Raw genomic sequence first — 18,732 nt, 5'->3', positions numbered from 1 at the left:
TTACTATCACTAAATCATAAGTATAAAAATTCTCACATAAATCACACCATCGCGCCGTGCAGTCTAGAATCAAATGTTAGCTCAGTCTGATTTAGTTCCGGACTTTAAACCAATTAGTTTAATGATATTCCTTAACAGTAACACATAAATAAATCAAGGCGAAGGTGCAGTGCGTTGCACTCTGCTTTATAAATACGACTTCGAAACTCTGACAAAAATACTTACGGTACTCTTCGGAAAATTCCTGGGCTTAGGTAATATGTATTGACAACTCTTCGTGACTGGACATAATTTTGACAATTTGGGTACTTGAGTGAGGAATTTCTTAAGTAATCCCGATAATGATCCGTATCCAAGAATTCCAGGATCCCTTTTCTTGAAAATTATAATTACTTAACCCTGTCCTGTTCCTAACTTCCAGGCCCAGGAGTTTAGTACGAACAGTTCATTCTAGTCTAAGTAAATCTTTAGGCATATGATCTCGTTTCAAGACACAATTGCATCTATAATACAAATAAATGCTTTTCAGTTACCTAAGTAAAGCAGCCAACCGATGTATAATTTTAACCGGATTATGGAGTTCACTGGCATCAGACTTCATTTCTAGGTATGAAAACCGTCTGCGGCGACAAGATTTGAAAGGCCTCAGTTTATGAGGTGCTTCAATGTCGATATCTTTTCGAAACGACTACATGTTTTGTCTACCTGCCGGTTCACATCTCGCGAGCGGCGCCAAGCGCGGCCACTCGATCGCCCCGTGAGCATCACGTATGGCCCGCATGCTGAGTATTTATATTCCTATAGAATTCCGATTATTATTTATCTGGTTCGCGATCCCTGGATTAACTGTTAATGCGGTGTAAACAATAGTGAATGCAGTTGCAGGTTTTTAATGACTAATGACTTGATTAAATGGCTGGGGTAGGAGGAGGCGGGCCGGGCGCGTGCGCAAGGGTGCGGGCGCCGCTCCGCCGGCGCGCTGTCATTCGCAAGGAACGCAAGCGCCGGACGGCCGCGCTGCGTTACCTCACACAAACTCAACAAATCTACCCTCATCTATAAAACAATAATAAACAATTTTAATCAATAATAAGTTAATAACAAATCAATTTAATTATTAATCCTCGTGAGAAACACGCCCGCGCCGAGTGATAATTTGTGTAATGTGTTAGTAAATACATATGTTATTAATTAATGTAACAACGAAGTGAATTTGGACTAAGCTGGTGTCTGTGATAACGAAACTGAGACAGTGGAAGATTCATGAGTTCTTTTAAGATTATGCCATTGGAGAGACCAATTCCTGTCTTGATTGAAAAGGTAACATTACAATCGTTATCGTCTGCTGTCTTTTGCATTAAATGCTTAACTAGATATTAACATTATCTTTACTGATGTGAACATTATCTTTATGTGTTTACATTTTTTACTTGTTATTCTTTCTTACTTCATACTCATATGATAGTATGTTCTTAAATTGGCATATTTTTATTCATATGAACATAATATTGTCTTTTTAAGATTAAGATTACCGTTGTTGTTAAATAATGGTTATAATGTTGATCACGTGCATTACGCATACCACCCGGGTGCGGGGGGTGACCCGAGTGGTTATGTGGGACTCCCGTCTAGGCTAATGAGGCCCACGGTGTACCCACTAAAAACCCCCCATATGCCGCCTCGCCGCCCTATTGGTGGGGTTACAGGAACGCTTGCGCTTGTCATCTGCGACCCCACCGGCGGCAGCCGCCCACGAGCGCGGCTCCTTCGCGAATGCCCGAAGGCCCTTCACGGCGGACCCCCCCGAACCCGCCACAAGGAAGCCACGGGTGCCAGGAATATTCCCGGCGCCCGGCGACAGATCAGGTCTATGGTTCTGCCGCAAAACCACAACTCGGCTGCAGAGGACAGCGAACGGCACATCGTAACACCAACACTCCTCTTCCTCTGCAGCCCCACCAACGCTGCTACAGCGGAACGGCCCCGCCAAGTTCGTAGGGGATAGGGAGAGTGGCGCATCGAAATACCATCACTCCTCTTCCTCTGCGATCCCACCTCGGCCGCCGAGGATAGGGAGAACGGCTTACCGCAATACCGACACTCCTCTTCCTCGACGGTCCACCTTCGGCGCATCACAAGCGGGCTAAACCAGCCCACTTGGAGCGTCCTCCTCGGGCCAGCCCGCGACCCAAACAGGCCGGCCCTGGTTGCCTCTTCGCTTCATTGGTCACCCACGGTTACTAAGCCCCTCCACCACGACAAGGTGAGCAACCCGCGGAGGGGTGCAGCCGCTACCTGTGTTAACATTTTTCCACCACGCACCATATACTTAAATTGGGGACCTTTGAATAACAAAAAGACAACTTACCACTGTAAGTACTGTATATTCACCTAGTTGCTTTTTTCCAAAAGCAATCGATTCCTTTTCGCTGACATGATTTTATCTGATGAAAACCAACATATAACACATAACATCGACGAACCGGTCTGGCTTAGTGGGTGCTGCCTGTGAAGCCGACGGTTCTAAATTCGAACCCCGATAAGGGCATTTATTTGTGTCATCATCATCATGTCAGCCGATAGACGTCCACTGCTGGACATAGGCCTCCCCCAAAGCTCGCCACTCCGACCGATTTATGTAATGAACACAAATATTTGTACCTGAGTCATGAGTGTTTTCTATGTAGGTATATAATTATAAGTATGTATGTATTTATCTAAAATAACAATTGGGTTGGGTATTACTGCGCTCCAGAACTCGAGTTGCAGATGTAGGTGTCCAGACCGCTAAGCATAAGTGTGACTGGGCTGGACATGTCTGCCGCATGCACCCTGAAAGGTGGGCCCACTAGTGTGCGTAAAGCACCATACACAAAGGTATCACTACACACTACATTTATTTCAAGCTGTCTATAAGTTGTTTAAAAAAACCGAATCATATAGGTTGATATGTGTAAGGCGTCCCCTAATATTTATTTATTAACATATCATTATAAGTACATATCTGAGATGTTATTAGAATGTGTTGGGTCGATCGGTCTCTGCATATCCTCTGTAAATAATTATTCAATTATAAAAGCATTTTTCCACGGTTTTCCTTTATGGGACTGGCGCCTAGCGACCATAACCTTATCATAATCTATAAAAAACAAGTTGTAAAACTCATACATATGTAAAGAAGGAACGTGTCACATTGTACCTATATGATTACGTCGCGACTTTTATATGCCCGGGTCATCAGATAGGGTAGTTATAACATACATAATATTGTGATACAAGATACCATGTACCGAGATGTTCTCACGCGATATAACTGGCTTGCTAATAACACGATTATCGATCCTATTTCCTTTATTATGCAAACTGGTGTAAATGATCTTCTATTAAGGATATTTGTTACTTACAATTTTGAAGTCATGCTTACACCAGTTGTCCTATCCTAAAGTAAGACGGCGATGCGCTCCATATAGCAATGGGAATAACAGCACGTCCAAAAATATGCTAATTGTTTTACCTTCATTTCGGTATTAATAAAATACCTGTTTTTTGTTAATTCACCATGCTTTCTCTACAAAATAATTAACTCTAAACTAACCTGAAATATTACCAAAGATAGATATAACTCCGTAATAGATGGATACAGTCTAAGGAAAAAACGTGCCTCGAAAAATCAAGAAAATTTGATTCTCGTTCAGAGGGCGCTACTAGTTTTGGCCTACAGTCGTATAAATGGCGTTGACGGTTTCGTTTGTTATTTAACAATTTTAACGCATATCAGTGAAAGAACATGGGTCAAAATCATAAAAATAATTAATGCAAATAAAAAAAATCATTTATCTATATTTAAATACATTCTATCGTATTTTTATAAATCTTCATTTTTAGTTTTAAAGTGTGTCGACAGATGGCAGTGAATTTACTGGGGTTACAAAATTTACTATGACAGTACCGCTCTAGTATAAGTTACTCTATGATATTACTGTGTGAGGTTGATGGGCATATTAAGTAGATATTAAGTATATTTACTCCTCCCTATGTCCAATCTTTCTGCTGTCGGTTTGGATAACAGTTCGGTCAGACAGACGCACCAGTGATCCTATAAGGGTTCCGTTTTTGCCTTTTGAGGTACGGAATCCAAAAAAAGAAAAAGTTCTCATCTACTATTAAAGTAGGTAAGTGGGTACTTAATAAACTTTAGCAAAAGTAAAACAAACTTTTTTATTACCCTCTTAAAATTGATGGCAATTAGCTAATCAGTTGCTTAATAACCACAGATACCTACATTACTATAACTTATAATTCTTATAACAAGCAATTTAGAAACTTTCGTCAGTTTTGAAGGACGTTATTTCAGTCATTTCCATTTACAAACTAATTTGCGGCTACTGGGAAACAATAGGAATTCTTCGTCTTGATTGCTTCTTTTCATTTACAAAGCATAACTTAACATTGACATTGTTATGTTTATTGCGTGAATATTTTAACCAAATGTTTACCAATGGCTATTATAAGAAACAAAATTACAAATAAAACGAAAAAAGGAATTTGGATTTCATTGATTCTCTTGTTACCTCTATGTATGTTGGGTATGTCGGTTAAGCATTTGACGTATCGGAGTTAGATTTGGATTGTGTAATTATTCATATATACCGGTACGGTAATGGCGCCAGTTTGAAAGCGTCGCGCTCATAATGAAAATCTGAATTAATTTGAGATTGAATTGGTTCTTGCTGTATTCAAGCATTTCAAGCCCGGCTCGTTTCGTTATAGTAATCCGACTGATCGCCCGCTAAGGCAATCAGGGCGCGCCGTTGTCGCATGCAATTTAAATAGTTAATGTAGCGGGAATATCCCATATTTTACCTAGCTTGCAATCTTGTATGCTAACTCGTTGCGAGGGAGGCGATCTGCCAGTTTCTGAACCACTTATCCCTGGCGAAGTTATTATTCTGCGGCTAACTTATGCTGGGTGATTATAACCTAGTGGCAGGTGGTTAAAGATGTTGGTAGTTACCTACATTAGTTATTGATGGATGTCTCCGTGCTGTTAATTGGTTGGATGTAGGTACCTACTCATTACTAGAGAGTGGAGTAGCATATATGTTTATTTGGTAGGTACTGACATATTTTGTTTTCTTTAATGACATCTTGCTTCATGTTTTATATTTATCATCTGTTTGTTAAATATAGTTGTCACTGAAGAGTTTTGAAGGTCGATCATGTCAATAGTGTTTTTAATTATTGTGATGATGATGTCAGAGCGTCCACACACACACGCACACACACACACATCATCGTTTAACTTAGTTGTGTCTTCAGGTGCTGCTTGGGAGCCTAAGATCTAAGTCAGGGTCAGATAGAATTTATATATAGAGGAGTTATACCTGGTATTTATGAAGGCAAACTCTTATTACCGAAATATATGGTACTGAAACTTTATACCCACGTACGTACGTACGTACGTACGGTACGTCTTAAATACGGCCATGAATTTTGACACATCTGTTGAATAAAGAAATAAGTACCTACTAGATCCTTCATCTTATAAATTTGCTTTAGCATTTTTTTTTCATTAAATTATAGAGCCAGAAAAAGTAAAAATGGCTTTGTCCTTGGGGGCCTAGCCAAGATGACACTCATTGATAGAAAACGCCAATCGAAACTTTTTTATACTACGTCGGTGGCAAACAAGCATACGGCCCGCCTGATGGTAAGCGGTCACCGTAGCCTAATATGGACGCCAGCACATGGGACATGGGAGTTCCCATGTGCGAGAATTAAATAATGTATAGAAATATTCACGTGACTTTTCGTGTATGTCATCCCGATACATGCGTTTGGCGTTTGTCGATGTACAATTGTCATTTTGGCTAGCCCCCCTGGAGTATTTCTATATTTATATGTAGACAGTGTAGACGGTCAAATCAGAACAACACCGCGTGTACAGGAGCTTTGAATAATTTATCGTACACACATGTTTTATTCAATCTGAAATAACATGTCCAGTGCAGCACGAGAGGGCACGCGAACTGTAGTAGTAGTAGTGCAGTAGCTTAAATATCTGGACCCGAATATCACAATAACTTCGAAAATTATAGTCATTTATATAACTTGGGTTCTACCATAATGGAGTAACAAATATATGATTGTATCTAATATTCATCTTATATTGTTTATCAAGAGTGAATCAAGACAACTGCAGACTACTTAGCAGCTATAAGTACGAGCAAGCGTAGCCTTTTTTTTAAACCGGCAGAAGAATGCACCCACTCAGACATTATCCTCTTACATCAAAACTTTGTATTATTTTTAAATTTGAAACTTTTTCTTATTTTAATTTAGTATTTAATTTTAGAATTTGTCCTTTATAAAGCGCTCAGGGATTCTGTTATAAAAGTTTCACCTAAATAACTAGACAGGCTTAGAGCCTGCCCTTCGAGGCCAAGGTTTATTTTATTTTATTTCATCAGTTTACATTGATGTCTCTATTCAGTTTAACAATGTTGAGTAACGCAGAATCCTAATGACGTTCTACTTACATATATTATTAGGTAGGTACTGTCGTCTCGTATCTCGCACCTCGTTTCAACTTTGTTGATAATGAATGTGGCGATTAACTAAATGAATCTTATCTTTTGGAAGCCAAGGGCAGTCAAAGGGCTGTGGATAAAGTCAGCCTTGCTCCCTTTATCATGGTGGTGGTGGCGATGGACACTATGATCCATAATTTTAATATAGTTATTTTATTTACAAGGGGCCAAAGTTGTTGTTTAACCGCTCGTGCTATTATTGATACTCGAGCAAGCGAAAGATTGCAAAATTGTTTTCGAGAAGTAGAATCTTGAGCGTTGCGAGGGATTCAAGGCACGAGGGTTAAACAAACTTTGCCTCCGAGTGAAACCCAAAAAATTTCACCCCACCAACGCGAGGAATATAATAACTATGAAATAACAAAAAAGTCAAACCAATTCAAATCTAAATGAACGTAATAAAAAAAATATCATCCAAAATCATCATTTAAAAGTCAATTCTACCAGCTAACATAAGGAAACAACTCAATCTGATTACTTTGCCCCACATATGGATAAAATGCAACTTTCTCATTCGTTTTAGAACAATCAAGAGACCCTTTACCAGTATACCAGTTGGTGTGGTGAAAAATAATTTGTACCTACTAGTAGGTGTACCTACACCTTTTTACAGGTTTTTGTATTTGTTTAACGTGCGTTGTGCCTGTCTGTGACAATGTAGTAATGGAGCCCATCATATGCTGCAGATAGGAAAAGTAGTGAAATCGTCCGTCCCCAACTTTATTGAGCGGTATCAAAAAGTAATTTATTTTCTCGTATCATGGCAACAACCATCATTTGGCTTGATCTTTAGCGATCAGTGTTTTCACTTGTTCAGGTTTCTGACTTATTCAGGGCGATGTCTTCGAAAAACAGCCTTTCAGTGGATGTTATTCGCTGACATAATGATGATGATGATGGTATATTTATAACTAGGGAATGCAAAACCGGTTTTTATTTGAATGAAAATAAATTCGGTTTTACATTCTCTAGGTATAACTGAAGGTTCATTGACTTGGGCAAGGGCATGATTTACAATTTCTCGCAAAAAATCTCTGCGGTACTTCAATAGTTCCGTTAATACCGGATTTTCATAGTTATTTGACTAAAAATTAGCAAACAACGAGCCGGTTTGAGGACACTCAAAATTAAATGCGATTTTTGATTATCGATATTGGAAGAAATTATAATGAAGGTATTCTCAACTTTTGGGCTAAACCACGATTCATATTTATTGAAGGACTTGATGTATTCATCATCATCATTCATAATTTTTGGCGTTATTTATTTCTATAATTTGTTGATAGTTTTCAAACTGGTGCGTTTAGTCTACTTTCAAACATGAAGATAGCACGTCATTGCGGCGTGGAGCGTCGTTAGCTTACACCACCACACACAAACTATATCTCATCCACGGAAGCGGCGCGGCGCGGCGGCCGCCAAGGGCGCCGGCCCTACGTAGCTGTAAGACGAGTTACGTCCATTACATCAGCATTCAGTACAAACAAATATAGCCGACTCCCACTTGATGAGACTTCACTAGGAAATCGACCATAAATTAAAAGTTTACAGCGTAAACTTTGTTTACGGTCTCCGTTCATACGTTTTTTCAGTTTAATAAAATCAAAGATAGATATAACTCCGTAATAGATGGATACAGTCTAAGGAAAAAACGTGCCTCGAAAATCACGAAAATTTGATTCTCGATCAGGTGGCGCCACTAGTTTTGGCCTACACTCGTATAGAGGGCGTTGACTGTTTCGTTTGTTATTTATAATTTTAACGCATACGCATAAAAATAATTAATGCAAATAAAAAAATCATTTATCCATATTTAAATACATTTTATCGTATTTTTATAAATATTAATTTTTAGTTTCACAGTGTGTCGACAGATGGCAGTGAATTTACTGGGGTTACAAAATTTACTATGACAGTACCGCTCTAGTATAAGTTACTCTATGATAAAATATACTTCATTTGCAAATCACTCGCCCAATGCGCACGGCCGCACGCGCTGCACAGTGCACATCGTAAGCGAATCTTTGCAGCAAAAGCATTCGCAGTGCGTTTGCCAGATCTGGACGTACCTTATGATTCCACGACATTTATTATTGTTTATTTAATACCACGATGTTTATTTAATATTCGTAAAATTAATCACTAGTTTGCCGGGAGGAAAATCGATAAAAAGTGTTTATGCTTTTTCAGGTGAACTGTTTGCAAATACTTAATCATTGACGTTTGTTATTTACAAACAAAATAACTGTCAGCTAGTACGCCGCGAGTGGACACTTTAAAACGAAGTCAAATATTGATATATTCACGCACACGGTCTCTGACGGAATAGATTTATTTATTAATTTTCTCCAATCAGGCCTCCGCCACTGGGAGGACTTGGTCAGTTTTTATTTAGTATATGACATCTATTTTAATTTAGATTTATTTTATCGAAAAGTCAAACACTAATATAACACAATCAGTTAGGTCTCCTATGGTTTGAAATAGATTAAAATTTAAAATATAAGTTGCCTGCTTGTAGATAATTGTTAGCAAAGTCTAAGGTAAAAATAGCAGCCACACCAACTGTCTTAGCAAGTGTAGCTTTAGAAAGCGCATGAGGTTTTCATCGAAACCGGTTCATTTGTCGGTTGTCCCACGTGTCGGTGATATCACTTCAATATCACATGAATCACATCTATGTAGTCTTACAGGCCAATTCGAACATACACTGACATCATTTAGATATCATTCTGATGTCAATGTACGTCTCGTTATGATATTATTATGTCCTTGATCTCAAATACATTGTAACGATTATTTATTAGAGGAAAGCATTAGATGTTCCTCACGTTTAATCAATTAAACATCGGTAACTAATTAATGCTTATCTTGACATAGCCTATTATCAGTTTCTAATTAATTAAGTAAGTAGCTGAATTGCTAGCTGCTACACATTTTACCACCTAGTTGATGGTTTAGTAAAACACGTGTACAGTGAGCTACAAAATTGTATTGGTATCTGTACCTAGGTATATTAAGAACGACATTGATTCATAAAGTGGCCATGCACTTTTGCAGCTGGGTGTACCTGTGTCTCTATTGTTTGACATAATTATTGAGTCATAATGTAATGATTGCCATATTATCATTAGTCATAATTTGGTTTTTCTGAGAAACGCGTAACTTTTCAGGATTGCCATAAAACAAACCTAACCTAACCTAACCTATCTATAGGATAACCCGAGGAAAATCCTGAAAAATTTACGGTTTCAGAATTATGACTAATGATAATATGACAATCATTACATTATGACTTTCAATAATTATGTCAAAGAAAGGGACCCCACGTGTACCTACACCTACTCAAACATACAGTGTTTGTTATGTAAATGCGTCTGGATGTTCAGGATGAGTATCGGTGCTATTTCGAACCACAAAGTGAAAGTGAAGCTCCTCAAATAGCTTCCTCGTCGATCACGCGCTTGCCCAGGGCGTGTTGGTCAATATTTATTTTCATTGGATGACTCTCGAATTGAGGACTATGACGTATTTAACTTAATTGCTCATGATCATGAAAGTCATGAAACTTCTGACTAGGTTTACATTTTACATACGCTCAGTAAAAGTTTAGTGGAAGCGCCACATAATTATTATCTCAATATTTTTGAATTATTTTATAGTTCAATACAAATAAAAAGATATATAATCAAGGGTCAAGTTATTTGGTTCAGGATTGTTCTATATGCCGTCAGATAGATCGGACAGTTGTGGATGTTTTCTATGTACCTTTTGAATTATTTTGCTTTGTAAGATTATGTTTATATGTATATTATATATTATACCTACCTACTAATATTATATTATTGTAGTATATTTTACATAACCGTACCTTCTGGATAAGAGTGGACTACTGTTTAGTAGAATTTCTGTTAAAAAAAATTGTTATCTGACTTTTATATGTTTTCTACGTAATTCCAACTGCTACACTCAAAAATAGTATTTCTGTTTTGATGTCCTAAGTAGGGAATGCAATCTCGATCTCGCGAGATCTCGCACGAATTTTCGAGATTCAATCTCGTTGACAGGAAATCTAGATTTTTGCAATCTCGGTCGAGATCTCGATTAATATCTTCGAGATCTCGAACGAGATTGAAAGATTGATCCGTGTGAATTACTTTGTTTTGAGTAATCTTTTTGACCTTAGATTCATGTTGTTCAGGTAGTGCTATTGTGTGCGGCCGGCATTAGATGATGATAAAAGCAGTGTGGCGCACTCTGTGCGAAGAATAGAGCGATCTTATAGCTTACCAACAATTATTTATATGATTTTGCTCGCAAATTTTTTTGTAAGTTGCTCAGTGCTTGTCAAAAATAACAACTGAGCATATTAGTGCCTCTGCCCTAAATAAGTAGAATATACAAAATTCTTAGGGATGTTTGATCAAAAAACACATTTTTAATTACTTTGTCAAATCTCGATCTCGTCGAGATTAATCTCGATCTCGAAAGTCAGACGGTCAAGATCTCGAAACACCCAATTTCGATTCAAATTTTTCGTGCGAGATCTCGAATCGCCAATCTTGGTGCGAGATTACATTTCCTAGTCCTAAGAAGTGGGATTTGTACTTAAAGCATTAATAATATAAAGCAAGCAATGTTTTCTATCCGTGGTGCTCACAATCGATCATTTTGGACATTATGAGGCTGTTCTAACACAAACAGTTTCTCGTCAGAAAAAAACAAATTCGTAACCTGCGTGCCATGAAAGTATTAATGTTAGATCTTTGCACTCTCTTTTTCTTGGTCGCTTGGGAAATGCTATGTACTTTGCGTTTTTTTATAAGCATGGCATCCAAGATACATCCTTAAAATATTGTGCACCGATATTAAAATAAGAATTTGCCGGCCTGTTATCCGTATGTCTTTATAATCAAGGTAAAAAAATGTGTATTCGGACTTATTGGACACGGTGTAGGTCATACTGAGTAACTTTTACTATTTGAATCGCGAAAAAGACGAAAAACATAGACATCGGATTTGACAAAATATTTGAAACAGCAAATTTTTTATTTCGCGATTTCGTGGTTATTTTTTATTTATTTAAACTTTATTGCACAGTAAAAGATGTACAAAAGGCGAACTTAATGCCAGTTCTCTACCAGTTAACCTTTGGGCCAAACAGGTGGTTAATCCTATTGGATTCTAAGCAACAACAACAGTTAACAATACTTTGACTTTTTCTGTTTAAGTATTTCTTTATTAACTATACAGTTAATAAAGAAATACTTACACAGAAAAAGTCAAAGTATTTTCACAGGTATAATAGGTATACTTTATGTATTTCGTATCTGTGCTAGGTCACTTGTTAAAGTATGATGAACTTATGATACGCGACATGTTATCATGCCATGATAGCAATTACGGATGCAATGCAAGTCACACAGTTGTGTAATAACTTAATCCACATATACCATAGTATTATCTACTTAGTTCTGCACCAATTAAGTTTTTACTTTTAGTGCTCCGTACGCAACAAATTCTTTGCATCGTTTGCAAGGGGACTTGCTACTGCAAGACCTACAAAGTCTATTAAGATAGATCTCTAGATTCGATTTTATACAACCAATTTATACAAGTCAATATATTCTTTATTCAAATAGGCCTAGCAACAAGCACTTGTAAATTGTCAAGTTTTAAATATTACCTTAATCTAAATATCAGAGCAATTTATTGATGCAGTTATTATTATTCTTAAAAACATTGAATTATTATAGATATGTCAAACTTAATAATAAGAACTCACAAAAGGATCGTCAAACACCAAAATTGTATAAAAAATACTAGTCTAGAAACTTTCTAGAATAAAAATCTAGATGTCAAAAAATACGGATTACCTAATATAGGTATTCATTGAATTATCAATTTCATCATTATTAACACAATAATAAATAATAAATTATTTTCAATCACAATCCCACGGTGTTTCATCATTCATGTAGTCTTGTGTGCTATAATAGGCTTTAGAGATAAGTTTACGTATTACATATTTTTTAAATTTACTTAAATAATCATCAAGTTTCACATTTGGGGTGTGTTCTGAACACACTTTAAAATATATATTCTTTCATCCTGTCTAGATAGAAAAAAATGTCTTGATTGCGTGCGTATTAAATTTAAGAAGGGGCCCACTGACTATCAGTCCGCCGGACGATATCGACCTGTCAGTTGTTCGGAACTGTCAAATTTTTGTTCTAACTGACAGGCCGATATCGTCTGGCGGACTGATAGTCAGTGGGCCCCTTAAGACAGTGTCGTATGCGTGTGCCGTCATTGTATTATGGCTAATATCCACACCTCTTACGTCTCCATACTGTACGACCGCTGCTTGCCCTCTATAGCGACATATACATGTGATATTCCTCTTCATTTGAACCATTCATTCAATTGTTTAATTTTGTACTTTATCGCCTCTAATCGATTCTTTTTATAGCATCGTACCTACAGTAGCTCGGCTTCTGTTATTAAATAAGTAGCTACATATCAAATAGATTTGTTTTTATCTATGTGCTAATATTGCAAATATATATTTATGCAGTAGCTGAGTATGTAGATTGATATGACATTTTTATAATGTTATTGTCTGATTTTGTTTTATAAACTTATATGTAGATAAACTAAATATAAGTTTATAATATGTAAAGAAACTATTAAAAAGTGGCAATTTTATTGTGTGTGTGTGTGTGTGTGTGTGTGTGTGTGTGTGTGTGTGTGTGTGTGTGTGTGTGTGTGATATAGTATAATTAATAGAGATTAACAATCTCAAATATTTTAGTGGCTCGATCGCTATGTGAATCATTGTTTGTTCAGCGTAGAGAATGTAAGCGCTTTATTAAAATTACTAACATTATTAACATTTATTTCAATATGAACGAATTTCAATAGTGCAAGGTTGTTGACATTGAGCCAGACGAATGTTCTGTTCTATACTAGTATAGAGTTCAAGATCGTCGTAAACATGTTTATTTGCTGTTTCCAAGAACAGACTATCTTTTTAACCGACTTCAATTTCATAGAAGGAGGAGGTTCTGTATTCGGTTGTGGCTATAAATATATATATTTTTTTTTTATATGTATGTATGTTCACCGATTATTCCGAGACCCGTGGTCCGATTTGAGTAATTCTTTTTTTGTTCGAAAGGAGCTACTTCCAAGTTGGTCCCGTATTAATCTGGTTCTGATCTGATGATGGGATCCCTGAGGAATTGAGGGAACTCCTCAATTTTTAAAGGCACATGTATGGTGATTTGGGTGTTTTCATAAGCAACTTGAGCATTTTCTCTCGAAAACGACCAATTTGATGAAGTGGACCTGATGATGATGATTGTTTTGAAGATAGTAGTGAGCATTCCACAAAAAGCTTAAGTATTGTGTCGAAAATGTGAAAGGGTATTTAAGAGCAAGATTGGCCTGGCCAGCCACATAAGAGCTCATGAGAGGAAAAATCCTTGATTGCCGAGGTCGCCGTCATCGAAATCGATGAGGGGGACTATATATATTATTGCAAAATCGGTAACATTCGATATTTTATCTGCGAGTTCGATGACCGTTCTTATCGGGCTATTCATTGAGCTCCTTAAGTTACGATATGACTAAACAATACTAATGCCTGTGCAAATATCATAGTTATTCACATGAGCATACCGACCTACCTAGCAAAAGCCCTACAGGGTTCGGCAAACCTTTTAGAAGAGCTACCCTTTAGCCCTTTACCCACCCGTTAGCTGTTGGCTAGCTTTGTTGACGAACCCCAAAGTCCCCAAACTAGAGTTAATTTTTTCGGTGACTTTTTGTGCTAAGCAGTTGTTTAATTTATAAATCTTTAATTCTTTTAAGGTCTAACGATAAATATTTATGCTTTTGACTGATGTCTAAGCGTCTGGCTATGTTGACAATTAGGCACGTATAATAAACCTACAGGCATTTATTTTCTCCAAGGTGAAACGAATGTATTCTCAGTAAAAATACCACGTAATACTTTCACTTAGAACCTGCACTACCTAGTTGCCATGCAAAACAACATTGTATAGATGAATACAAAAATGCTTGAATGCTACAAGTAGGTATCATGAATTATTTATATGGTCGTCAGGTCGTCACACATTTAATGCTTGGTTGTTTTTTTACCAAAAAAATAAAAATGTGTTTTTATCAGCAATTTCTCATGTTCGTTACTATTTCTATATTGTTTTAATAGTATGTTATCAATTAGGTCTGTTAGCATCATGATAATATATGTAGAGACAGAATGCAGTTGACTGCAAATATTTACTAGGGTTTCTGGTTTCTCGACCTTTTTTATTTCTCGAGGCACGGGAATTCTCGACCAGGAATTTTCGAGTTGTTTGTACTTGAGTTGTGTTGAGTACTTGAGTTTCATAAAACACCATGTTATTTACAGATTTCTGCTTTATTACAAATCAGACTCATAGGAGTCGTACGTGAGATCAATAATCAAACAAATGGTAAATTTTAGTTACAGTTTTAGGTACAGTTACAAAAAAAACTATAGATGCAGGTGTGCGTGCCGCGATATATGCTACAGTGTATTTCTTTAGGTAGTTAACAAAATGTAAACAAACCACAATGTGGTATTTTATTAGGCAAGAATATTAAAGTCAATTAATTTAACTCGATGCGACAAACTTACAGAAGTTTTACTACGTAATATTAATACCTAACGTAACAATGAAGCTGCTATAATTGTGATAACTTGCTAATAGGAATATATCGGGATAATTTGATTTATCAATAGTAATTTCGTTTTGTAATATTTGCTATTACATGGCCATGGCTCTATAATTCATTTTTTACCATTAGAAAGAAGATAAGCGATCTTGACGTGTCTTTTTATTTAAAAAAAACATGAAAAATAAGTCACGGAAAATATATAACAGTTATAATAAATCATATACAATCATTTACATGATTTTGCTTTCATAAGTAATATTTAGTCACTAATTGTTTAAAAGCGGTTTTTGATGAAAAGGCACGTCAAGATTGTTTATCTTTTTTCTAATGCTAAAAAAAGGAAGTACCTACCTATGGTAAAGAACCTAAAACGAGACGAATTCTTTAGACCTTTGATCGATTGAAGCCAGAATGATAGGCGATGGATCAAGGCAATTTTTTATTTGGTTGGTTAACTAAAAAAAACATTGTTTACTTACCTAAAGAAATACACTATGGACACATCACGTGTTATACGCTCGTTTTCTGTTTACTTAACACAAGAGATTTATTTCTCGAGTTCTCGAGGCATTCAGCTTTTTTTCTCGTCTCGACAGAGGACAAATTTCTCGAGATTTCTTGCCTCGAGAATTCTCGAGCAGAAACCCTAATATTTGCTCATTATAATATAAGGTGGAACATTTTTAGACTGAGCTGAAAGGATAGTGTTATCAAAGTTATCTACAATCGGGTTATTATAATTGTAAAGCTGGATTAAAAAGGAAAACAAAATCAAAAACACATACACACACATACATTTACTTATCACACATATACAAACAGATAGATACATTTATTTATTTTATAAATTTTAAATTGACACATATCATGTCATGTCATTCATAGGATTTACTTGCTAGGGTTGAAATTACCAAACTGTATCTCAAAAACGGTTGAAAATATTAACGTTAATAATAAGTGAAAAATAAAGTACGGTAGCCTAAACAATTCCCCGTTTGCATAAAAGTCCCTCATTCTGTTCCACCCGATATTAATCCGCAAACACATAGCAACAACAAACTTAGCAGTTTGGCCAATATTTGCTCTTCATCATCATCATCATCATCATGTCAGCCGATAGACGTCCACTGCTGGACATAGGCCTCCCCCAAGGCTCGCCACTCCCACTCGGACCGATCCTGTGCCGCTCGCATCCACCGAATTCCCGCGACCTTCACCAGGTCGTCGCTCCATTTGCTCTTTAATAGGATATATTTTGTTACTTGATTCCTACTCATTTTGCTTCAGCTTAAAACAATAAAATAAATATAACACTTTTTTATAGCTTTAAAAACCTTGGCGACCTTCCTCCTTTCCTCAGTGCAATTATGCATTCAGTTCTTCTCTTATAAAAAACAGTACATTTTGTTCATGTTTACATCATATTAACTAGTATTGTCAGGTAGGATATTAAGGGGTTATCGTAGCTTTAACTTTCACTTTGATAATCTGTCACCTTGAACAGCAGTAGTCCATGAAAGACGTTGTTGTTATCGGTAGCATCATGTGTCGCAATTGGACAACAAAACAACTTTGTCAGTTTGTTTATAGAGTGAGTGTCGGCCGTGACTACACCTCTAGCTGGAACAATCAGTTGGGGATTCAGATGGGGATCAAATACGTATCTGCAATGCCTCTAGGATTTCATCCTTTATTGGACATCTCGGTTCCACAAGAGGCGGCATGCATCTAGCAGTGGGACATTTTTTTATCAGCTTTATAGTAAGTCATTTAATACGTACCTACGTGTTTGTAATGTTTCACATTTTGAACATCTTTATTTATTTAAACTTTGTTGCACAAAAGAACAACTTAATATGCAAAAGGAGAACTTAATGCCATGAAGCTTTACTCTTCTGTCGTCAATTTCAACAAAATATCTAGCTCAATTCAGCATGATGTAGCTGTAATTTGGGTTCTTGAATTGCGCTGAAGGTGGTCATCGTTTCAACCTAAATTATTCTTGAACGCTAAAAGCGAGGCGTGCAAGCTATCCGCTTTGAAATGTAATAAAACTGAACTAATCGTACGTCATTGCACAATGACGTCAAGATTCATCGGGTATTTTTGGACATTCCAGACGTTCGTCAGGTCACCGTTGCAGTACTTTGTTATAAATTAGACTACGAATAAAAAACTTCTTCGATTAAATGTCTCGCCCAGCGTTGATAAACGGCTTCTGTCTGCAACCAAGACCATCCTCATCTCATCAAAGAATATAATACTCACCATGCCCCTCGATAATAATATATTGAAGACGCTCCTTTATTATTTATGTTCGATAACAAGTGGCGTTGTTCACTGAAGGGTCGGAGCGGTGACCGCGCTCTGATTGGATGATAGCCCAGCGTATGACTCGAGGCAGCATCACGGGACCGACCCTGCCCTATTCATAGCATCTAGATCATTTTGTGATCGTCTCCACTGCGTCGACAAGTGACGTCGGCGTCGGTTCGCTCGTTTTTGGCGCCGATTCGTACTCGAGGTGACTGATGTGGTAGTTTTGAAAGTATTTGACGCTCATTCACTTGTAACTTACATCAACGAGCCCCAATAAACAACGTAGGTTACCGCGCAGTTTCCATAACAATCATAAAGACCGTGTTTGCGTGCACCCAACATGTGATAAAATATACTTATTGACGCCAATTTAATTTCGTTCGGTTAATTTAGTTCAATTTTGAAGGAGGCAACGATAAATTTATTTAACGTTTTAAAACGATCGGCGTCATTACTTCACGAGTTGGCAACATATCTATATGATTATATAGATATCCAAAAAACCGGCCAAGTGCGAGTCGGACTCGCGTTCCAAGGGTTTCGTACATTACACAAATTTTAACAATGTATTTTTTTATGTGAAACGTGGGTGAAATGTCGTTAAAAACCCGTAGGGGTCGGATCAAAAACTATATAAGTAGTTAAGTCCGACTCACGCTTGACTGCATATTTCTAACAGGTTTTCCTGTCATTCATAGGTAAAGAACTATTTTGTGTATTTTTTCAAAATTTTAGACCCAGTAGTTTTGGAGATAAAGGGGGGGGGGGGGGGTGGTAATTTTTTGCCTATTTTCTTGAACCCCTAAACTGTTTACCCTAAAATTATTAAAAAAATATATTTGAGATTCTCACAATGAGCTCTTTCATTTGATATATAACACGACATAGTTTACAAAAACTTTGTTTTTTAATTTTCTCATTTACACCCCAAAAGTGGCCCCCGTGTTTAAAATTCATTTATTGACGTTACATGCCCGTCTTTGGGTCATAGACTTACATATGTGTACCAAATTTCAAATTAATTGGTTTAGTAGTTTCGGAAAAAATGGGCTGTGACAGACGGATAGCCAGACGCACGAGTGATCCTATAAGG

General features: G+C 36.9%; 1 protein-coding gene across 4 annotated transcripts in view; it reads left to right on the top strand.

Moving 5' to 3' along the window:
* LOC134745123 (glycogen-binding subunit 76A) overlaps nucleotides 1-18,732 on the top strand; it is a 60,869-nt gene that overhangs the window by 36,652 nt on the left and 5,485 nt on the right. Inside the window, exon 1 of one of the 4 annotated variants that reach the window (XM_063679086.1) lies at nucleotides 967-1,320. The exons of the other annotated variants lie outside the window; for them this stretch is intronic. Coding sequence (XP_063535156.1) covers nucleotides 1,264-1,320 — 57 coding nt within the window. The 5' untranslated portion in view covers nucleotides 967-1,263. Of the gene's footprint in view, nucleotides 1-966; nucleotides 1,321-18,732 lie in introns of those variants that run through there. 4 annotated transcript variants of the gene reach the window in all.

Source organism: Cydia strobilella, chromosome 11 (genome assembly GCF_947568885.1).
Source record: "Cydia strobilella chromosome 11, ilCydStro3.1, whole genome shotgun sequence".
NCBI classification, from domain to species: Eukaryota; Metazoa; Arthropoda; class Insecta; order Lepidoptera; family Tortricidae; genus Cydia; species Cydia strobilella.
The sequence above is the reverse complement of the archived record's forward strand: the minus strand, read 5'-3'. Positions and strand labels throughout refer to the sequence as shown.